The sequence below is a fragment of the Microtus pennsylvanicus genome, chromosome 13, assembly GCF_037038515.1.
Source record: "Microtus pennsylvanicus isolate mMicPen1 chromosome 13, mMicPen1.hap1, whole genome shotgun sequence".
Classification (NCBI taxonomy): domain Eukaryota; kingdom Metazoa; phylum Chordata; class Mammalia; order Rodentia; family Cricetidae; genus Microtus; species Microtus pennsylvanicus.
In genome coordinates, this window is record NC_134591.1 from 66255335 (window position 1) to 66280170 (window position 24836).

The 24836-nt window shown below is 41.1% G+C and overlaps 1 protein-coding gene across 2 annotated transcripts in view; it reads right to left on the minus strand.

The window, feature by feature from the left end:
- Maco1 (macoilin 1) overlaps nucleotides 1–24836 on the minus strand; it is a 62237-nt gene that overhangs the window by 14693 nt on the left and 22708 nt on the right. Inside the window, exons 4-6 of one of the 2 annotated variants that reach the window (XM_075944897.1) lie at nucleotides 24033–24156; nucleotides 21974–22152; nucleotides 19730–20231 (exon numbers count right to left, since the gene is read on the minus strand). In XM_075944897.1, the coding sequence (XP_075801012.1) occupies nucleotides 19730–20231; nucleotides 21974–22152; nucleotides 24033–24156 (805 nt within the window). The remainder of the gene's footprint in view (nucleotides 1–19729; nucleotides 20232–21973; nucleotides 22153–24032; nucleotides 24157–24836) is intronic. The other variant, XM_075944898.1, reaches the window with a different exon arrangement.

Here is a 24836-nt window from a genome sequence, read left to right on the forward strand (position 1 = left end):
TGTCCCTCAGTCACCTGAAGTAACCCAAGGGCTATATTCCAAACAGGTTGGTTGTGTCGGGTTCATTACATTAAGAAGTCTCACTGAAGGGACGTTAGCCTCACAGAGGAAGAACTGCACTGTCTGTGAAAAGGCAAGTTCCTCACTGAGGACAGAGACAATATGGTCTTGGAATGGGCTCTATCATTGGGCTTCCAATGGCCCCGCTGCCAACTCCATGACCCGGGCAAGGAAGACACACAGTCTTGCTGTTTCCTAACCTGCAGCTGACCGTCTCTACAGTTCCTCCCTCTTGCTCTAGGATTTCTTGGCCTGACACAGTTACAAATGGCTGCTAAGCTGTACTAGATGCAGACATGGGATCTGGTTCCACAGCACAGCCTGCCACTGGAGACAAAGGAAAACTCCCTCCAGAGGCTACATTTTAATAATTTTGTAGTTACCACTGTCTTTCACTTTAAAAATCTTTTTTTTGTTTTGGTTGGTTGGTTTTTCCCTGAGACAGGGATTTTGTGTTGCCCTGGCTGTCCTGGAACTTGTTCTGTAGACCTGGCTGGTCTCAAACTTGCAGAGAAATCACAGAACTTGGCCTCTGACACTCAAGAGCTGGATTATTAGACATTTGCCACCACGACCCAGCTCATCTTAAAATCACTAAAAACCGGCTGAAGAGAGACGGCTCAGCAGTTAAGAATACTGGCTGCTCTCACAAAGGTCCTGAGTTCAATCCCCAGCAACCACATGGTGGCTCACAACCATCTATAAAGAGATCTGGTGCCCTTTTCTGCGCTGCAGGTGTACATGCAGCCAGATCACTGTATCCATGATAAATAAATAAATCTTTTTTTTACAAAAAAAAATCTCTAAAATCCTATTTTCTTACCACAAACTAAAAATAATAATCTTCACTCTGTTTTGAAGTTTCTGGAAAATTGTAATAATCTAAGGAGTTTTAAGAACAAAAGATACAAACATAATTTTTGTAAAACATAAAACACAGTGCTTTAAGAAAATGTTTCCACTTATTTATTTAGTATGTACATTTACATGTGTGCACATGTGGAGGTCAGAGGTCAAGTTCTGCGAGATTTTCTCCTCTTCCAGTGTCGAGTTCCACTACTTAAGCCATCAGCTTGGCAGCAGTGCTTTTCCCTCTGATCCATCTCACTGGTCTCTCACAATGACTTTTTAGAAGTGAAATTCTGTGAGAATTTTGTCGAAGCCAACCCAGCATTACTACACAACGAAAACAAAAAGTTACAAAAATATGTTCCCTTTGTTTAAAGCAACACAAGAACCACTTCAGAAGTATACACTTATGTAAGATATATACACTCTTGTGTGTCTATGTCATACTGTGGTGGGAAACTGCTCGCTTGGGCTGTTGAGGTTGAACTCGGGGCTTCTCGCATACTAGACTTCTCTCATTGAGCCACATTTCTAGCCCTGGAAATGGTTTCTTTATTTTTACTTACTTATTTTTAAGGCAGGAACTTACAATATAGCCCAGGATAGCCTGAAATTTAAAATGTAGAGCGAGCTGGGCTCACAGACCCAACTGCCTCTGTCTCCAGAGTGCTATGATTAGAAATGGTTTATTCTGAAAATACAAAACTTATAAAAATATTATATTTCACCGGGCGGTGGTGGCACATGCCTTTAATCCCAGCACTGGAGAGGCAGAGGCAGGCGGATCTCTGTGAGTTCGAGGCCAACCTGGTCTAACAAGAGCTAGTTCCAGGAGAGGCTCCAAAGCTATAGAGAAACCCTGTCTTGAAAAACAATGTACACACACACACACACACAAACACACACACACAATATTATATATAGTATTTCTTATAAGAAATAGAACTAGCCAAGCAGTGATGGCATAGAGTTTTAATCCCAGCACTCAGAAGGCAGAGGCAGGAGCATCTCTATGAGTTCAAGGCCAGCCTGGTCTACAGAGCGAGTTCCAAAGATAGGCTCCAAAGCTACACAGAGAACTCCTGGAACTATTGCCACTAGCTTCACCCAGAATTACTGTTTTCAAACTGCTACAGTAAACTGAGTTAAGATCAGTGTTCCTGTCAGAGAAACACTGGACTTGAGAATCACAGCCCAATGACACAAGTTAATGTGCTAATAGCAATTCTCAGGAACCTCAAAAACTCATAATCCAAACATCTCAAACGCTGACAAAATAAACTATTAGCTAAAGGTCAGGCCGAGCTGTACAGCAAAACCTTGGCTCAAAAACACAAGTCAAAACTTACCATGAGTAATTGTTCATGGACTCTCTACAGAAAACCTTAACTCTGAAATTAAATTTTTACTGAAATAGCTGGCAAAATGATTGACAATCTCTTACTGGATTTAACTCCCCCCACCACCCCGAAACAGGGGTTCTCTGCAGCTTCGGAGCCTGTCCTGGAACTGTAGACCTATGCCTCCCGAGTGCTGGGATTAAAGGTGTGCATCACCACTGCCCAGCCTGCATTTAACATTTTACTGTGAGAATGAGACCCACTCAGCATCAAAAAACTCTAACCAAAAAATTCAAAATGTAAATAACTTGCACTCCTCTTGTCTGAGCTAAATAAATCGCACATCTTGCATTTGGTATAATTCTTTCCTATGAGTCTTTTTTCTACTTTTCATACATGTTGTTATATTTATAATGAAGGTGGGTTACACATATACAGTTTGCATATCAGATGTACCTTTGCCTACTCACAGACATCTTCCTTAAACTACTGCACAGTGCTCCACTGTATGGGGCTAGTGATGGGTAAAGGTACTTTCCGGAACCCACACCATGAAAGGAGAGAACCAACTTCCAGGAGTTGTCCTCTGACCTCCACACACACACCACATCATAAGCACATTCCCTCACATAAACACATGATAAATAAATGAGAAAAGGTTCCACTGTATAATGTACTTACACAGCCTCCCTCCTTCTTTTTAGATAGGGTCTCGATCTATATATAAAATCCTGGCTGGTCTGGAACTCATCTTATAGACTAGGATGTCCTTGAACTCAAGAGATTAGCATGCCTCTGCCTCCTGAGTACTGGAATTGACTTGTACCATCATTTCCAGCTACTCTATTTTCTAAAATATGGCTCAGTTGTTTTATCTGCTTAATAGAAGGACGGATGCTGGGGATTTTAAGAGAACTATGTGAATTAGGAAACTGAACTAATCAATCAGCCAAGTGCTAGGAATATTTATTAAGCAGATGTGACTATCTGTTATCATGGCACATTTAACTCCCTTGGTGAACGTCACACTTCCCTAGGTAAAACGCACACACACCATTTACTGTATGAATTAAGAAGCTCTGATTAAGTTAAGAGGTTGATGTGATATCTTCAAGTGTACTCAATACAGTCTATTCAAATGCCAATAGCAGTTGCCAATAACTTAAACTAGAAGCAAGTGACTAGAAAGAAAACTTGTTTTCAACCCTCAAAAATAACAGTTTATAACCCTCAAAAATAATTCCAGTGGGCTGAAGAGATGATTCATCGGTTAAGAGCACTGGTTGCTCTTCCAGAAGTCCTGAGTTCAATTCCCAGAAACCATCTATAATGAGATTCAGTGCCCTTTTCTGTCCTGCAGGCAGAACACTGTATACATAATAAATAAATCTTCAAAAAAAATAATAATGATTTCAGTAAGCAAGGATGAAAAGATGGTGGATAGTAATTCCCATACCATACTTGAACCTCCTTGTCTCAAAACTAAGCCTGTTCTATCCTGTCAGGGATTCTGAAGGGATGAAGGGAACTCTTCCAAGAAGTGGTAGTCTCATCAAGCCTGGGTCTGCCCTGTGGAACTGCCACTCTGGACAGATCAGTCTAGAGTCTAACCTGTTCCTCACTGGGTCATGACAACCTGTTAGTTACTCCACAGACACTTGGAAAGATTCAAAGGCTATGGAAGCTCTGAAGCACTCACTTGGCTCATCATAGCTGGGACCAATCTACAGAAGCACATCCCCAGGCCAGGATGCAGGGCACCTAGGATGCAAATCTGCCAAGCTGAGGGCTCCTCTTACCTACTCTAACCTTTATCTGTTCCCCAATCCTACCCAAGAAAGCAGACTCTTAAGTAGTTAATAATTAGTTAACTTCAAGAGGAAAGATTTACATTTTAAGGGACTCTCCAGACTGGCTGGAGGAATGAAGTGCAGATGATAGCAGCAGGCAAGGTAAAGAACCCTCCACCCCCTCACAGTTCTCAAGTGCCAGCTTATACTTGGAAAGGATATTTTAAATATCTAAAAAGGTAGGGCAATCCAGAATCTAAATGTCCGTATTTCTCTGGTGACTACCTTGAATCACACACCACAACAAAGACTCGAACTTGGCTGAAGTCTAAAGGTCTGTAATGGTGCTATCAAAAACCTCAAGCTTTTATAAAGCCTGACTGAGCACAGAGCGGCTGAAGGCATGGTGTAGTATGTTTTGACAAAATGAAGATCTGTGAGAAACAAGCTGATCGTTTCTAAATAGGAATTTACCAAGAGGGTAGGGGGAACTCCAACCACTCTAGGAGTCATGCACAACCATGTGTCTCTGTAGGCTGCTGGCTTCTAGACCATTCCCTGCTTCTAGTGGCAAACGAAAGGGTGTCTGGAAGCCATGTCTAAGACTTGTAACTGAGGCAGGTTTCATTACTGATCTGTTCCCAGACACCTACCTGTAATTGTACTCTAGGAACAGAGAATCCCAACCACTTTACAAGGCCCGGTTATAAGAGGAACAGAAGTCAAACTCCAGCACTATGTGCTGATAGTGCCTTCTGGTGGAGCCTTAGGGCCTCATGGTCAATGGCAGTGCTCACTGCTTTGCACTGGACGCCTGCCATTCTGCTGTTGAATTTGCTTGTGTATACATGTCTTATTCTTTTCCCCCCCCCCCTTCTTTTTTTTTTTGTTTTGATTAGTTTTTTGTTTTGGCTACATTCTTTGAAGCCTGAAACTATCCATGCTAAAACATTCATGCCACTAGTCCTCACACGGTGTTCCTCAACGTCCCTACTCAGTACTTCGGACCAGTGTTGTACCTCTGGAAGTAATACAACCACAACTGATGGCCAGATTTTCTTTTTTCTTTCTTTTTTTTTTTTTGTTTGTTTTTTGAGACATGGTTTTCCAGTACCTACAGAGTCAGGAATGGAACTCTCTCTGTAGACCAGGCTGGCCTCAAACTCACAAGAGATCCATCTGCCTCTGCCTCCTGAGTGTTGGGATTAAAGGTATGCACCACCATCGCCTGGCAATGGCAACGTTAGGAGACAGGGTAAATGTGTGTGCTTGTGAAGAAGGCAGGCGCACATGAAAAGAACCAATGGAGAACCTCATCCAGATAAGTACTAATGCCATCAGTAGTCCCTTGTGCATTTTAATTGAAGAAGGCAGGGCTTGTAGGTAAAACAAAGAAGAAATCCAGACAATCCTCCATACCAGTTTCCACTCCCTTTTCAGTCACTCACACTGACAGCACAGGCAGTCAGGGGTCTGTCAGGGTAAAGTGTATGCCATGCATGTGGTGGACACGCCCCTCCTTATGTGAGGTCTACACTGACTGCAAGCTGCTCTGATACAGTTTATCAACCACAGTTTTGCAAATATCAAAGTGAAGCTGCCTTTTTTTTAAAGATTTATTTATTTATTATGTATACAACATTCTGCCTCGATGTATGCCCACACGCCAGAGCAGGGCGCCAGATCTCAGTACAGATGGTTGTGAGCCACCATGTGGTTGCTGGGAATTGAACTCAGGACCTCTGGAAGAGCAGCCAGTGCTCTTAAACTCTGAGCCATCTCTCCAGCCCCAAGCTGCCTTGTGCCTACTGCTGGACACCAATTGCTTACCAGGCACAAATGCCCAAAAATAAATAACATCCTGATAACCTGATAATTAAGTGAAACTGTTACAAAGTATCTGCTCCATCAATGCCAAAACACAAACAGTAAACGCATTAATTTCCTTCCCTTACAGAAGAGAGCAGGCCATCACATGCTAAAATTTTGATAAAATTATAATAAAATTAATGGGAAAAATATACAGTCAGGTGTGGTGGTCTTTAATCCCAGCACAAGGATCTCTGTGAGTTAAGAGGCCAGCCTGGTCTACAGAGTGAGTTCTGGGACAGCCAGGGCTATTACAGAAAAACCCTGTATTGAAAAATCAAACTAACCAACCAAAAAAAATAAGCAAGCAAGCAAGCAAGCAAACAAAAACAACAATAAAAAACCACAAACCACAAGTCCAAAAATCAGCATCTTAAAGGAATGTGATTAAACTTGATAGTTTTTATGAAAAATCTTTAAAATGGACAAGCAAGATGACTTAGTGGGCAAAAGTGCTTGCTGCCTAGCCTGATGACTTACGTTTGATTCTTAGACCCCAGACAGTTCCAAGCAGAGAACCAATTCCTGCAAGTACCCTGACCTCAACACATGCATGGGCAGAAACAAAGGTAGTTCATTATTTCATGTTTCTGACTTGGATCTGTGTGAACAGCAACTAGCAAGATGAAATGGCCTTGTGATGAGAGGAAGACAGCCATTCTCCTTTTATAAAAGAAATCAGGGCAGGAACAGCAGCTCAGTAGGTAAGAGAATCTGCTGGTCTTCCATTTCCGGCACCCACATCTCACAACCGTATAGAAATCCAGCTCTGGAGACGCTGATTTGTGATTTGAGAGCAGCAAGGGACACATGTGGCATCCAGACACACATGCAGGCAGAACACCCACACATATAAAATAAACTTGTTTTAATCCTAAGAGCCCCAGATGGCAAAGGAAAAGAAGAGTCTAAGGGGCTCCTAGGAGATCTGTAAAAGACTTACAACGATAGGCAAAGTACCTGAAAAGTCAATTTCTAACTGACAGCATGAGCAATATTTCAAGAATAAGGTTCCTCTTCAAGGTTACCGCCCTTTAGAGAATCCACTGCACTCCCTCGACTGGAAACCTCAGTTTTAGAGCTCTGACACAATGGAGTGGAAGCTTTTCTGAGCCAGCCAGCATCCCTTCTCAACTTCAGTGAGGCTGTTTCTGTCCTAAAGACTGCAGCTTCGACAGGGTAAACTCTCAGAACCTACCACTCCTGCACTTCTTATATGAACACAAATTCTCCATTATTTATCTATCCAAAATCACTATCTCCCTGTTGGGATCATTAGATGTGGAGACATTATATACACTACATGTATAGACTCTAATACACTATATAATACTCACGTCACACAGTAGCCCTACTTTAAGTATAAATCATGTTCCTACTATGATGATTATATTTGAGACTATAGTTTCAAAATTCTTTCAATGCTTAAAATAAGCACAACCTGTCTTGTGAATTAATATAAATAAGACTAACTAAATAAAGCTACAGAAGCCTAAAATATTATGGACATAGCAGAAAATGAAAATAAGCCAGGTCTGCCAAAGTATACTTGCTCAGACAGAGTGCCAGACAAATATAAATTAAGTATGTTTCCAAAGAGACAAAAAACAAACCACTAAACTTTTAAAAATAGACTTATGAATCTATGGTTTATTTTTTTTTCCACTTAGTACTTTCCAAATAATCTAGCAGTCACTTTCTCTAACACATTTAATCTAATCTGGATGATAGCACCTCTAAGTGTCTGGCTTTCACCGTCCTCATTCTAAAATTTCACACTTTTATCTCTTAGCTGGGAAAGATCCCATTTGAAATGACCTAATGCATCCCCCTGAAGCAGAAAGGCCTGTTATGGTGGGGTCAGCAGACCAGCCTGCAGCAGCAATAGTATGTTACCTGCACATACTCTTCCAAGATCAGATTTTCTTCCACCCACTATTCCTGACACTCAAGCAAAATGTAGTCAAACACAAAGAGCATAAGCAAATGGAGGCTCTCCTTTCTGTGCTGGAGGCAATGTTCCCCATCTAAGGTGCTTCTGGGAGAGAAGGAAGAAGAGAAATGTGAAATCTGAGTTCTTGGCAGGAGCCTAGTCCTGGGCTGACAGAGCCAGGCCCAGCAGGACAGAGAAGGAAGACAAGGTAGATTTCTCTCTGCTCTTGCTGAGAGGAGGCCTAAGCCAAAATCCCTTGGCCCAGGACATAAGCAACTGAGAGCTGGAGTGAATGGCCAGCAGGACAATAATCTCCCAGAGGTTCTTCCCTGGTCTTCTCTCTGGAGCTTCCGGGTTCCTTTCCCTTCTTGCAAAGCCTGTAAAAAATGTAGGGACAGATGCCCAAATGTAAAACTAGAATCCAACCAAAGGTCATGACAGTGGAAAGTTTTCCTTTTGTTTGTTTTTTTGTTTTTGTTTTCAAGACAAGGTTTCTTTGTGTAGCTCTGGCTTTCCTGGAACTCACAGAGATTTCGCCTGTAACTGGAGTTACAGACAGGCGTGAGCTGTCATGTGGGGGCTGGAAATTGAACCCGGGTCCTCTGCAAGAGCAGCCAGTGCTCTTAACTGCTGGGCTATTTACTTCTCTAGCACCTGAGTTATAGTCAGAAAGGAAAACTAGCTTTTATTTTTTGGCATTTGACATCTTCATCCCTGTTTTTATTTAATTTTATGTGTATACGTGTTTTATCTGCATGTATGTATGTGTGCCACACCTGTGACTGGTGCCTACGGGGGTCAGAGGAACATGTAGGATCCTCTGGAACTGGAGTCACAGACGGTTATGAGCACTGAGAACCAAACCTGTGTTCTCTGCATGAGCTACAGGTGCTTCTAACTTCTGAGCTATCTCTCCAGACCCAACCCTCTTTTTAAGAGAAACCTAAAGCCCTAAATTTAATAAATATGAGGTTCGTGTAGACTACCAAGGACAATGACTGCAAGTTCACCCCAACTCCATGTTAGTGAAGCTCAGTCACCAACACGCTAGAACTGTACCAAGTCTCTTTACCAACTGTGTTGCCTGTATGCTTTCGAAATGTGTCCTGCAACCTAATTCTTTTATTAAATCTGGTTCTTGACTCTGAGTGTAACTTACATACATACCTTAGTGTAAATAAATGGAAACTGCCGGGCGGTGGTGGCGCACGCCTTTAATCCCAGCACTCGGGAGGCAGAGGCAGGCGGATCTCTGTGAGTTCGAGACCAGCCTGGTCTACAAGAGCTAGTTCCAGGACAGGCTCCAAAACCACAGAGAAACCCTGTCTCGAAAAACCAAAAAAAATAAATAAATAAATAAAAAATAAAAAAATAAATGGAAACTTCTGAAAGTGGTTTTTTGTTTTGTTTTTTTTTTTTTTTTTGGATTTTCGAGACAGGGTTTCTCCGTGGCTTTTTTGGTTCCTGTCCTGGAACTAGCTCTTGTAGACCAGGCTGGCCTCGAACTCACAGGGATCCGCCTGCCTTTGTCTCCCAAGTGCTGGGATTAAAGGCATGCACCACCACAGCTGGCTTGGAAGTGTTTCTTTATACTCTTTTTTTTTTTTTTGGCAGAGCATCTGTTGTTTAAAGACTTGGGGGGAAATCCTAAGACCTGTTTTTCTCCATTATCCTTAACTGGATCTCAGATCTCAGATCAACAAATAAACAAAATTAATCACTAACTAAGTTTTAGGAACAAACTAAGTTTTAAATAATTTCATTTTGCTGTACCTAAGACAGCCCATCAATTTAGAAAGGAATAAAAGAAGACGGAGTCAGTGGGTTAGTGTTACCTGGATGTCTATCTTCCCTATTTCTAAAGGTTTTCTTCTTTCAAATTTTCAAACTCCCCCAGAATCTGCCCTCTCAGCAACACTCACATTCAGGACTGTAGCCTCTTAAGCAGAGACAGGAGCAAACAATGATGCCTTCCCCTCCACAGGTAAGCCTCGGGCCTATCCCTGTTGTCTTCCAAAAGTGAAAGAACTTAGGTTTGCTGTTGTCAAGCTAGGCCTGTTCCAAAAAGAAAGGCAGTTCCTAAGCAGATGGCTCTAGACTGTCAGCAGACCTCTCCGTAGAGCTGACTTTTAGGGACCACATAAACTTAAGGGCACAAGCAATTGGCCCCCCTTCTACTAACATTACTGTAAGTAACACCTGGTGGTTTTTTACAAGTAAGAATTTTTAAGACACCCAGAACAGGAGAGTAACAAATTCTGAAGTTGAGGCATACCTTCTATAGATTTTTAGCATTGAGATCCAAACGTCTCATTCTGGTGCCAATCTCTGAGGCAATGACAGTTGTATTTGAATTTTTAAAACATAAAACAAGATTAAGAAGAAAAATAGAGCAAGTTGACCAACATTTTTCAAGGATCCTAGAAGTCCAGAAACTTTAGGCTGGCCCTGGCAAGAGTCTTCATTTCTAGAGTTCATTTATTTGATAAGGAGAAGGTCAAGGAGGCCAGTATACATGCTTTTCCTATCTTTTCTTTCTTTTTTAAAAAGATTTTTATTTATTTTTTACGTATAGTGTTCTGCCTGCACGCCAGAAGAGGGCACCCAGATATTATAGATGGTTGTGAACCACCATGTGGTTGCTGGGAATTGAACTCAGTACCTCTAGAAGAGTAGCTGGTGTTCTTAACCTCTGAGCCATCTTTCTAGTACCCCTCTAAGGTCTTTTCTGTAGGTTAAAAAAAAAAAAAATAACCATTCTAAATTCCATAATGTTCTTCTGTCAATCATAGCATCTGGACACTCCTTTTCTTTTTTCTTTTCTTTTGTTTGCTTTTTGTTTTTTTGAGACAAGGTTTCTCTGCATAGTCCTGGCTGTCCTGGAACTTGCTCTGTAGAACAAACTCACAGTGATCTGTCTGTCTCTGCCTCTCAAGTGCTGGGATTAAAGGCATATGCCACTACTGCCCAGCAGGACACTTATTTCTTAATGACTCTTTATACCATATATAATTCAACTACTTTAGTAAATTTCTGTCATGTTAAAAAATGTATTTTTTAAATGAGTCTACTAGCCAGGTAAGGTGGCCCATGCCTTTAATACCAGTACTCCAGAAGCAGAGCAGATGGATCTGAGTTAGGGGCCGGCCTGGTCTACAGGATGAGTTCCAGGACAGCAAGGACTATAGAGAGAAACTTTCTCTCAAAAAACAAAACACAAAGTCTCCCGGTTTTGATGCATAAAAGGCAGGGGGACAGAAATATACTGAAAAGAGATTTTTGTTTCAGGCTTTCTACCGAATGTGGAGCAATTACATTTTGTTTTGAGGTCTCCCTTAACCAGGGAACTAAAACAAGTAACAATCACCAACAAGAGCCCTCAGTCTTGGGCTGTACTTGAGAAGAAACTCTGGGCCAAATGCAAATGAAACTGCTGACCTGTCCAGGACAGCAGCAGTTCAGGTGTCTCACCATGACCTGCTGGGTCTCAGACAGGAACTCCTGACAACCACAGACCTACAATGGACTATTTCATTCACCAGGAAAATGAGGGTGAGGATAAGTGGAGAAAGTGATTTTGAATTAAGTGAAAAGCAAAAGAGCAGAAAAATTACGTATTCTAAAGTGAGGAAAGCAAGAACTTCAAATCTAACCTCCATTAAAACTTAAAATTTCTGGGGTTTGCCAGGCAGTGGTGCACATGCCTTTAATCCCAGCACTCGGGAGGCAGAGGCAGGTGAGTCTCTGTTGAGTTCATGGTCAGCCTGGTCTACAAAGCAAGGTTCAGGACAGGCCCCAAAGCTAAAGAGAAATCCTATCTCAAAAAAAAAAAAAAAAAAAGTAAATAAATCTGGGATCAGGAATTAAGTTCACCAATCCTTCCCTAGCATAAGCAAGGGCTTGTATCCAATCCCAGTACTAGGGTTGAATGGGAGATATGCTTTATAAAAAACAAACAAACAACAACAAAAAAAACCCCACAAACAATTAAAGGAGGGCTGGAGAGATTGGTTAGTAGTTAAGAATGCTCACTGCTCTTTCAAAGGACCCAGGTTTAGTCCCAAGGTCAGGGAGCTTACAACCACACCTATATATAACTCTAGTGCCAGAGGTTCCAAAACCCACACATGTGACATACATATACACATAAAGAAAAAAAACAGAAAAACAAACCAAAAACTCCAAAAGAAAAAAAAAAGAGACTGTCAAAAGTATAAAACAACAAACAAAATGTGGTTGTGGATACCTTTAATACCAATACAGCAGAGGCAGAGAGGCAAAAGCAGATTGATCTCTGTGAGTTTGAGACTAGTCTGATCTACAGAGGGACTTCCAGGCAAGCCAGGGCTACCCAGTGAGACCCTGTTTAAAAACAAACAAACACACAAACAATCACTGGGGCTGGAAAGATGGCTCAGCAGTCAAAAGCACTTGTGGTTGCAGAAGACCTGGGTTCAATGTACAGCATCTATACGGTAGCTTACAACTGTCTCCAACTCCAGTTCCAGGTGACCCAATGACCTTCTGTTCTGACCTCCTTTGGCACCAGCCATGCATGCACTTGGTGCACAGGCATACACACAGGCAAACATTAATACACATAAAAATAAAATAAACGTATCTGAGAAAAGGGGAAGAGATGACTCATCAGTTATAGGCTGAGGCTCTTAGCAAACGAGGAGGGGGGCGCTTCAGACAGAGAAAATATTTGCAAAAATAGGTTTAATAAAAACTTGTTATCCAGCCAGGTATGGCAGCATATCCCTGCAATTTTAGTATTTTGAAGCTGAAGAGGATTTCATATTCAAAGGTGGCCTGAACTACAAAGTGAGACCCTGTCTCAATGAAAAAAAGATCCAAACATTAAAAAAAAAAAATTCTTAAAACCTAACAATAAGAAACAACCTGATTAAATACTGGGACTAAAAAGTTTTTAAACACTCTCAAAGAAGATAGTATAAACTGCAAATGAGTTATGAAAAAACACACTTCAGGGCTGGAGAGATGGCTCAGTGGTTAAGAGCATTGCCTGCTCTTCCAAAGGTCCTGAGTTCAATTCCCAGCAACCACATGGTGGCTCACAGCCATCTGTAATGAGGTCTGGCGCCCTCTTCTGGCCTGTAGGCATACAGACAGAACATTGTATACATAATAAAAAAATAAATTAATATTTAAAAAAAGAAAAAACACACTTCATTACATGGCCATCACCGTGAAGCAATAACTATGCTGCAGCAGACAAAGGACCACAGGGAACTATCCTACATTTACCCACACGTAAGTCACCAAGACAGAAGGAATCTTAGATGCATTTTCTAAGTAAAACTTTATGACATAGCCAGTAAGAACACCAGAGAGTCACAGGGTTTGGTGGCAAAGGAGGACTAAGTGGGAGTTTTAACACAAAGTCTGGGTGTGATTCTAACAGTGGATACCTGTTAGAAACTTGTCTAAGTCCACCAAGAAAAAAATGTGCATCAACCCTAAAGATTGGGGTAAGAGGGCTGGAGAGATGGCTCAGTGGTTAAGAGCATTGCCTGCTCTTCCAAAGGTCCTGAGTTCAATTCCCAGCAACCACATGGTGGCTCACAACCACCTGTAAAGAGGTCTGGCGCCCTCTTCTGGCCTTCAGGCATACACACAGAATATTGTATACATAATAAATAAATAAATATTAAAAAAAAAAAAAAAAAAAAAAAAAAAGATTGGGGTAAGAGAGATGTGTCAATACAAGGTGGGCATGTGTTAGGAAATCTCTGTACCTCCTGCTCAATTTTTCTATGAATGAACTTAAAAACTGATATAAAAAAAATAAAGTCTTCTTAATTCACAAATCCTGACCACAACTATCAATTAGAATTAGCTGATGAGAAGAAAACACAACAACATTCTCAGGGACTTGTGTCATGGTAGTGGGGTAATTTTCTCCTTTTTATTTTTATTTTTTTGGAGGGTATGTTTTGAGACGGGGTCTCACTATATAGTTCTGACTGTCCTGGAACTCACAGAAATCCACCTGCCTAGACCTTCTGAGTGCTGAATTAAAGGTGTGTGTCACTATGCCCAACTTCCTTATTAATTATTTTTTCCCCTCTCCCTCTTCTTCGATTTTTTTGAGACAGGGTTTCTTTGTGTAGCCCTGGCTATCTTGGAACTTGCTCCTGTAAGACCAGGCCAGCCTTGAACTAACAGAGATCTACTTTGTGTCTGCCTGCTAAGTGCTGGCTTCCTTTCTATTTTTAAAAAGATTATTGGACTAGAGAGATGTCTCAGCGGTTAAGAGCATTGCCTGTTCTTCCAATGGTGCTGAGTTCAATTCCCAGCAACCACATGGTGGCTCACAACCATCTGAAATGAGATCTGATGCCCTCTTCTGGCCTGCAGGCAGACACACAGACAGAATATTGTATACATAATAAAAATATTTTTTTAAAAAGGTTTTATTTTTTTTTAATGTATAGAATGTGTTGGTTAGTCTGTTCTCACACACATGTACACATGGTCATGTGGGTACCCACTGGATCTCAGGAGCTAGAGCTGCAGACAGCTGTAAGCTAACTATTGTAAGAAACTGACTATGATCCTCTGGAACAATAGAAAGCTCTAACTGGTGAGCCACCAGTCCAGCCCAGCTCCTTTAACTAAGCCATTTCCACAGGAATTCCCTTGCAGCACTAGAAAGACTAACATGTCTTTAACCTGGATGCTGAGAACTAACAAACCTGCTGGTTTATATGATCTTTCTGTCCTACACAGCCTGAGCTGAAATAGTTGACCTTTCTGCTTTCTCGTTTGCCTCAGATTTTTGCTACATTAGGAATAAAAACACTTTTGGCTATTAATATTTTAAGTCTTTTTTCTTTTTTTTTAATCCTGGGTTTTGGATTCACAAAATCGCCGGGAGTGGTGCAGGACTTTAATCCCAGCACTCCTGAGGCAGAGGCAGGTGAGAACTGTTGAGTTCAAGGTCAACGGGGTCTACCTAGCAAGTTCCAGGACAGCCGGGACTACACAGAGAAACCCTGTCTAGAACACACATACATACATACACACACACACACACACACACCACAAAACAATTCACAAAATCACATTGTAACATGGTCCTTTAGTAACATATGTACTTCTCAAACCAAGAGGACTTTGGACTGGCATTGGCAAGTAAGTAAGTTTTCTGGAAAGAGTCCACAGGCAACATTTATTATTACCAAATTCCCAGCCTTCTCTAAGTTCCCCTAGACTCCTTTACGAAGCAATCTACCCAGCATCTACCCTGCATCTCCTACCTAGCACAATACCTGCTTTCTACCCAGCATCGCTTGGGAGGTCTCTCATTCACTCAGTTCCTTGCTCTCATAGCCAACAAACCTCCATTCACTAAGAATCTTCTTTTTTTTTTTTAAAGATTTTTATTTATTATGTATACAGTGTTCTGTTTTCATGTATGCATACTCGCCAGAAGAGGGCGCCAGATCTCATTACAGATGGTTGTGAGCCACCATTTTGGAAATTGAACTCAGGACCTCGGGAAGAGCAATCAGTGCTCTTAACCTCTGAGCCATCTCTCTAGCCCTTTTCTTTTTCTTTTTTTTTTTTTTAAGATTTATTATATAGTGTACATACATATAGTGTTGTGCTTGCATGTATGCCTGCATGCCAGAAGAGGGCATCAGATCTCATTATAGATGGTTGTGAGCCACCATGTGGTTGTGAGCCACCATTTGGTTGTTGGGAATTGAACTCAGGTTCTCTGGAAGAGCAGCCTGTGCTCTTAACCTCTGAGTCGTCTCTCTAATCCCCAAACCTTTTTACAAAGACACAAAAAGTGAAATTCACAAGCTATTAAAAAGAAAGAGCAAGCAAGTGCTGTAAAAAGCAGGTCAACACACTTTTCTGAACAGAGCCAAAAGGTGATTATTTGTGACTTTGTAGCTATAGTCTCTGTGGCAGCTACTAAATTCTGGCAAAACAGCAGCCACCGGCATAGTGTAAACAAGTGACTATGCTTCCACAAAATGTGTATGAACAAGGTCAGCGGTGGGACACTGGAGAGGACTCTGAACAAGGTCAGCGGTGGGACACTGGAGAGGACTCTGAACAAGGAAGGTCTGCAGTGGGACACTGGAGAGGACTCTGAACAAGGTCAGCGGTGGGACACTGGAGAGGACTCTGAACAAGGTCAGCAGTGGGACACTGGAGAGGACTCTGAACAAGGTCAGCGGTGGGACACTGGAGAGGACTCTGAACAAGGTCAGCGGTGGGACACTGGAGAGGACTCTGAACAAGGTCAGCGGTGGGACACTGGAGAGGACTCAGTGGGGAAGAGTACACTGTTCTTGTGCAGATCTCAGTCCCCAACACCCATGGTGGGGGCTCACAATGATTCTAACTTCAGTTTCAGGGAATCTAATGCCTTCTTCACACTTCCCTCAGCCCTGCACTCAAATGCAGGAAACCACATGCACGTACATACACATAATTAAGAAATAAAAATATTCTTGGCGTGGTAACACACAAAATTAATCCAAGAAGTCAGGAAGAAGAGGCAGACTAATTTCTGTGAATTTGATGATATTAGGTCTATTTATGTTGTGAGTTCTTAGCAAACCAGGGGGACAAAATGAGACCCTATGGGGGAGGAGGAGGGAAATGGGAGGAGGTGGAAATTTTTAAGTAAAAATAAAAAAAAAAAACAAGACCCTATCTCTAACAAATAAACAATATATAACATTTAAAAAATAAATATAAAATCTTAAAAAACAAACAAGCAAACAGCAAAACTGGATCTGGGCAAGATGTCTCCTGTTTGTAACTGCCTACTAAGGAATCTGGCACCCTAGGGCACACTCAAGAGCTAGTAAAGCTTGAGGAAAGACCTACTGGCATGCTGGCCCTGCACAGTGCTGCTAAGTCTGATCTGAACAATCATCCCTTTAAATTCTCTTTGAAAGTTGTTAACCACTAATTAACATCCCCCAATAAATTATTAAATTCACTCCTCAAAAATAGTTTTCAACCATGGTCCTCAGATGTAACTGAAGATTGTGTTACAATTAATTTATTATTATAAAAAGCTACAGGTCAGTTTATGTAATTCAATTTCAATTTTATTTTATTTACTTTTTTATTAGCTTTTCAAAACAGGGTTTCTCTGTAGTTTTGGAGCCTGTCCTTGAATTAGCTCTTGTAGACCAGGCTGGTTTTAAACTCACAGAGATCCACCTGCTTCTGTCTCTCAATGCTGGGATTAAAGGTGTGCCAAACCACTGCCTGGCTCAATTTCAATTTTTCCCCCAAATATTTGAAAACAGGCAGAAAAAGTGTCCTTGTGGAGTTATACCCAGCTTAGAACTATGCAAACCATGGCATGCCTGAAGAAGGCACACGTCCACAGTTGGTCCTGTATCCCTGCACTATGACACTTAGGGACTGTGCTGCCTAGTTTTATGTCAACCTGACACAAACTGAAGTCATCTGAGAGGAGAAAACCTCAATTAAGAAAATGCCTCCATAAGACTAGGTTGTAGGAAAGCCTGTAGGGCTTTTTCTTTGTTTTTTTTATTCTCTCTCTCTCTATATATTTTTTTTCTTTCTTTCTTTCTTTTCTTTTCTTTTTTTTTTCCAGTTTTTAGAGACATGGTTTTTCTGTAGCCTTGGAGCCTGTCCTGGAACTTGCTCTGTAGACCAGGCTGGCCTCAAACTCAGAGATCCACCTGTCTTTGCCTCCCACTGCTGGGATCAAAGGATTGTGCCACCACCGCCCAGCATAGGGCTTTTTCTTAATTAGTGATTGTTGGGGAGGGCCCAGTCCATTATGGGTGGTGCCATCTCTAGCCTGGTGGTCCTGGGTTCTAAAAGAAAGCAGATTGAACAAATCATGAAGAGCAAGCCAGTAAGCAACACCCCCTCCATGGCCTCTGCATCAGCTCCTGCCTCCAGGTTCTTGCACTGCTTGAGTTCCTGTCCTGACTTCCTTCAGTGATGAACAGTTTTGTGGAAGCATAAGCCACGTAAACCCTTTCCTCCCCAAGTGGCTTTGGTCATGGTGTTTCATAGCGATGATAACCCTAACTAATCAGACACACCTGAGACCAGCTTACTCATCTGCAGATGACACACCCACTCGACTCTCTAGCTAACAACTCAAATACATCAGGCTTAGATAAACAGCCTTAATAGCATTCATCGAAACATATATAAGTCAAAAACAGAGAGGAGACAAGCAAGAGAAAAAGAAGTGACAAGGCCTCCTCCAACTAAGGCGGATAATTTGCTTAGAAAAAAAAAATGGTTTTCCTTTTAAATGCTTTTATTTTTGTTAACTGTGGAAAATTGCGAAATGTATGTTAAGTAAAAAGAAAAAAAATGAATGCCGGATTATATCACAGGCTATAACTTTTCTCAACATTTCAGCTTTACTCTTTAAATCTTTTTTGTATACACTGGAAAGTGTTTTAAATTACACTGCTTTCTCCTTCATGAAGCATTCATATTGTGACTATTCTCCCAAATTCTTAAATATAGCCCCAAAGTATGATTTTACAATATCTATATTAAAAACCAGGTGTAGTAGCACAGAAACAGGCCAGTGACAGTCAGACCTACATAGTGAGATCCTATCTCAAACAAACAAACAAACAAAAACCAGCATCTATATTAGAACTCTATCAAAAGAGCCAGGTGTGAGCCGGGCGATGGTGGCGCACGCCTTTAATCCCAGCACTCGGGAGGCAGAGGCAGGTGGATCTCTGTGAGTTCGAGACCAGCCTGGTCCACAGAGCTAGTTCCAGGACAGGCTCCAAAGCCACAGAGAAACCCTGTCTCGAAAAACCAAAAAAAAAAAAAAAGAGCCAGGTGTGGTAGCTCACATCTTTAATCCCAATACTTGGGAGGCAGAGACAGGTGGATATCTTGTGAGTTTGAGGTCTGGGCTACAGAAAGAAACCCTGTCTCAAAAAAACAAAACAAAACAAAAAGAAAACAAACAAAAAAACCCTCCAGAGTTCAGCTCTCAGCTTCAGGACTGAAGACCAGGGGGGGTAAAAGTCACACCTGTTTGCCCATTAGAGCAAATGAAGTCTGAGCCAGTCAGTGTCAAAATTAAGGCTGAGAAAAGGAATGTTTCTGGCTAAAATCCACATCTAACACTGTGTTCCCATATGGAATTTTTAGCAAGAGTTCTCTGTCTCTCTCTGTCTCTCTGTCTCTCTGTCTCTCTCTCTCTCTCTCTCTCTCTCTCTCTGTCTCCCTCTCAATGTATTTTGTATGTGCGTGTGTCCTGTGCATGTGGAGGTCAAAGGACATTTGTGAGCTTCAGTTCTCTCTGTCCACCATGTGGTCCTGGGATCATCAGGCTTGGCAGCAAGCACCTTTACACAATGAGCCACCTTGTCAGCACAAGAGATTATACTTTTCAAGCCTGAGCATCTCAGACTTATCTATGGATAATTTAAATTCTAATTGGTGAAAAAGAAACTAACACATAAAACAACCTCAGGGTAATAACAACAACTTTCCCACTCCCTCTCCCCATCTGTCAGTTTGATCACAGAAGATTTGCACCAACTGTACACAAATTTTTCTCTTTTTGCTAAAAGGAACTTTAGATATGTAAACCTATAAGGACAAGACTAACAGCATCCTTCAAACCACCAAGTGAGTTGCATGTAAATCATCACATGCGGGAAGTCATCACCATCACCTCTTATTCAGAATACAAAAAAAAGTTAAGTAGTGTTTTAATATACTGACACAGATGACTAACAAACCTTCCAAAACAAACACCCAGACACTACCAGTCAAGCGTCTGGTCACGAGCAGCTCCAGCAGCCCATGGAGCCTTACTGTTGGAGCTGTGGCGAGAGGTGATGAGGCCAGCACACACTTACCTCACCAGAGCGTCTGGTTTGCTCAGCTGGTTGTTAGGAATACAGTTCTCCATTAAGTCCTTATGTGCACTTGGGCTTTTGCTCGAGCACTTCTGCTTCTTCTCATTTTTACTAGATGAGGAAGGAATGCTTCCATTTGTAGCACTGTGACTTCGAGGTGAGGAGTTTACAACTCCAGTAGCATTTTTGTAATTTTTTGAGGAAGCAGTGCATGAGTCCTCTTTTAAGAGATTTTCTGTACTTCCCACAAGATCATTGTTTAATCTTTTACTGTTGATATGGTTTTCCATGTACTCAATTTCTTGTATTTTAGAGTCTACAGGTTGTAAAATATTGTTGTTATTTATTCCAAGGTTGTGTTTTTTGGCATCCTTGTCCTTTTCTTTCCCTTTTTCTCGATATTCTATCTCTGGCAGCGTTGTGGAAAGTTTTTTGTTGGCTGGGATACCTCCATTGTGGTGTATAAGGATCGAGGAATCCATGTCCGGCAATCCTTTGGATGCTACAGTACCAAAAACAAACCAACAAACAAACAAAAACCCATACTGGAATATTTATCTTTTAAAAACATAAGACTACATTGACTTAGTAACTGTATTAGCTAGACCTAGAAATTCACTACATTAATTACAGGAGAAACTTAGAAGCAGTAAGTACAATGTATTACACTAACTCCAAAGTCAAGACACATTTGAGAAAAATCACCATAATATGAACTTGAAAACATTAAAGATTGGCTTTAAAATAAGAGTAAAATTTCATAATTAAGTCATATATAACATACACATACATGTATATAAGTGTGTATATGTTTATATAAAGTCAACTAGATTAGTCATGAAAGTAAGAGAACAAAAACAACTCATTTTTTTAAAAGAAGACCTATTTTTAATGAATATTTTGAAAAGGGATTTATTATATTGGTGTATGCTACAGGCAGGGTGGTCCAACAATGGCTACCCTTCCAAGAAACCCTATTTTAAAAGAGACCTAAATTGGACCTGGGAGATGGCTCCGTGTTTGCTACACAAGGCTAGTAACCAGAGTTCAATCTCCAAGACCCAAGTATAGGTACATGACAAGATGAGTCTGTCACAAAGTCGTTCTCTCATGCACACCAACTCATAAACATACATTTACACACGCATGCATACACACACATTTTCCTTAAATGCTTGGTTTAAACAAACACCTGATAATATTACTGGAAAAAACTCAAATGAAAAAAAAAAGATGTGACTTCTGGCTATAGACATCTATTCTTTTCGTGACTCCAGCGTAGGAGTACTTAGAAACAACTGTTTGTATCAGCTCAGTACATTTCAATCTGCTGTGATCTCCATGACAGCTATTTTGTACTGCTCCAGAAAAAAAGGATTTTGATATAAATTAATTAAAAAGCATGACCTCAAACTTTTAACTCCCAAGCATAGAAAACCAGTATTACTATGAATGAGCTCACCTATCACTACTGGCTGAATATCCACAAAAAAAGCCCCATTACAATTGGTTCCATTTGCTGGGTGTGATGGCTCAATCCCAGCACTCAGGAAAAAGATCTCTGAGTTTGAGGCCAGCCTGGTCTACAGTGTGAGTTCCAGGACAATCAGGGCTATTACAGAGAAACTGTCTGAAAAGACGAAAAAGTTCCATTTAAAATCTACCATACAGTATATGAAACATTCAAACAGGACTCACAGCTCCTTGCTCTGCCAGAAGGCAATGTCACATGTCCACACAACCATCTTACTTATTATCCTTTGGTTCTTGACTTGTTTCAATTACAATGTCAAAACAAGTATTTCTTAAAGTCGTCAAAATAAGTATTTCTTAATATTTGTAACAAAAATTTTAAATTGTAAAAATTAAAAATAATGAAATAGGGGATGGAGATATAGCTTAATAGTTAAGTGTACTTGTTGCTATAGGACCTGGGTTCAGTTCCAGTACCACATGGTGACTCAGAATGATCTGCAACCCCAGTTCTAGGGCTCTAGACTACTTACATATACACATGCAGGAAAAATCCACACACATAAAAGTACATGTAAACAAATACGGTATTTAGACGCAGATGGCCCCCCCCATGAGAGTAAAACACTGTATTCACATTCTGTATTAAATGACCAAACAAACAATGGCCCCAAGGAGGAATCCAAAATCTGGACTCTTGATCATTTTTTTCTTTACTGAGGCAAAATCTGACTAGCCTATTAGGTCCACAACTTCAGAGTAAAGACCTACCTTCCTCGGCTTCCTTTTCTTGCTTCTGCAACATTTGCTGCTCTGGAGGGAGGGCCTGCTGAAGAAGCTGCATGTAAAACTCGTTCTCCTTTTGAACTTCCTTTTGCTTTCTTAACCGCATTTTGTAGCTCACGTAACTTTTGAAGCCAAAGCCCAAAGTCACCACAGGGTACCCAATACTAGAAAGAAGACAGTCCAGCCTCAATTACAAGGTCAACACAAACAATCGTGTATCAAGCACAACAGCTACTGAGATCAAAGATTAGAAAGTCTGTTCTAATTGATGATGATGAACCCATGCACACAGAACAAGCCACGGGCTACAGGTCTGGTGGACACCATAAGAAAACATTTCCCACCACACCTCTAGGAGTCCCCACAGGGCTGATAGATACAGCAGCTAATGTTTTTGAGGAAACAAAGAGCTTTATGCATTGGAAGTTATGTATCTTTATGTTTTTAAGAATGAAAAGGTATCTGGACATAATGGGGCCATTGCTCACAAGAACTCAGAGGCTATGGCTGCACAACAGCAAGCTAGAGTTGCAGCACAGATCAGTGAAGGGGTCATGAAGTCCACCCCCTAGCTGAGGGGCTGTTAAAGCTCCCCATGTGCCAGTGGATGGCCCTACACCATGCTCATACTGACAGCACTGAGTGAACTCAGTACATTTAAAAAGAATAGATGAAGTTGGAACAGGTAAGTATATGTGTATGCAGATGATATAATAGGGAGAGTTTGAAGGACAGGAATGAAGGGTAGATTTGATCAAAACACATTACAGTCATACATGAAATTCTCAAATAGGCCGGGCAGAGGTGGTGCATGCCTTTAATCCCAGCACGGGAGGTACAGGCAGGCGGGTCTCTGTGAGTTCAAAGCCAGTTGGTCTACCTAGTGAGTTCCAGGACAGCCAGGGTTATTCAGAGAAACCCTATCTTGAAAAACAAATAAACAAAATCAAAATGGCATTACTAGCCGGGCAGTGGTGGTGCATGCCTTTAATCCCAGCACTTGGGAGGCAGAGGCAGACGGATCTCTGTGAGTTTGAGGCCAGCCTGGTCTACAAGAGCTAGTTCCAGGACCAGCTCCAAAGCTGCAGAGAAACCCTGTCTTGAAAAACCCCAAGATAGATAGATAGATAGATAGATAGATAGATAGATAGATAGATAGATAGATAGATAGATAAGGCATTACTTAATTTTTAACATCAGAAAGTAGAGTCAAATTTAGGCAATTAATCTTCTTGTGTCTAAGGAGTAAGAGCAATAGCTGCTTTTGTAAAATTAATTCATAAACAGTCATACAGCAGTTCCAAAACCTCTTATGTGTGAGTGTCAGGAATCATCAGGGTTGTTAACAAGTTCGAGTGAGTGTACTTAGAACTCTAATCTAAGACAGAAAATAAAAGTATTTCCTCCAACCAATCAGACTATTTAATGCTTTCCCAGAGTTACAAACACTGTCAAGCCCATATTAAGGCTCCTAAGTGTTAAAAGTGTTATAGTTTTTAATTAGTTTAAATGTGGTTTCACTAAAATTAAAGAGACAATGTTTCCTTACCTCATTTATTTATAAAACCTAGAAAAACTGTTAACAATTCCTATTTATTTGGGGGTTTGTACTTTTTATAACTGATATAAACAAACCAAGCTTATTTTCTAATAGTTTTAGTTAAGGTTAAATGAAATAATCCTTACTCATAAGACAAGCTCCTTTTAAAAGTGTTAATTGTCTTGTCACTTCTGTAAACAACTATGGAAGCTTTAGGACATGGCCATAGCTCATCAAGATGACGATGGAATCATCAAAATCATCGGTCAGACATTGGCATTAAGTTAAACACTTGACACACTGCACCTCTTTCCTGTGACCTCAAGACAGAGGTTAGGAAGCTGATGCTTAGAAACAATGACAGGTTCAGCAGCACAGTTGTTGGGCCAGAGCTGGGACTCCATCTCTGAAAAGGCTCACACCCTTCACCATGCTATACTGATGTGGGGCTCAGCTGAACTTACCACTACAGAAATGGAAACTAAGAAGAGAGGTAATACTCACCAGTGAGCAGCAAATGGACGACAAAGGTCTACATGAAAATTTTTCAGATCTTTGAATCTAATTGCTGCTTCAATATAAACAAAGAGTATCCAGAGGGACACTGTAGGCAAACACACTCCCCTTTCTGTAGGAAAGCAGCAGAGAGACAACCATCAATGATACAGTAGGTGACACAACAGATGGCTTGTCTGGGAGACTGAGTCAATGACAGCAACTTTCATTAAGACTGTCAGCTAAACTAAAAGCTTTTCTATGACAAACTCATCGACAAAAACAAAAGGTAAACATCTGTCAGGAAATAGTCAAAATCCATGTCAAACAAAACACTCGATCTTTTTTTTAAGTATTTTATTTATTTACTATGTACACAATATTCTGTCTGCGTGTATGCCTACAGGCCAAAAGAGGGCACCAGACCTCATTACAGATGGTTGTGAGCCACCATGTGGTTGCTGGGAATTGAACTCAGGACCTTTGGAAGAGCAGGCAATACCCTTAACCTCTGAGCCATCTCTCCAGCCCAAGACTCATAATCTTTTTTTTTTTTTTGGTTTTTCGAAACAGGGTTTCTCTGTGGTTTTCTCGAACTCACAGAGATCCGCCTGCCTCTGCCTCCCGAGTGCTGGGATTAAAGGCGTGCGCCACCACCACCCGGCCAAGACTCATAATCTTAATATACAAAGAGCCCCTAAAAATCATTTTTTTAAAAAAGGCAACCAGAGGTCCTGAGTTCAATTCCCAACTACCACATGGTGGCTCACAACCACCTGTAATGAGATCTAGCGCTCTCTTCTGGCCTCCAGG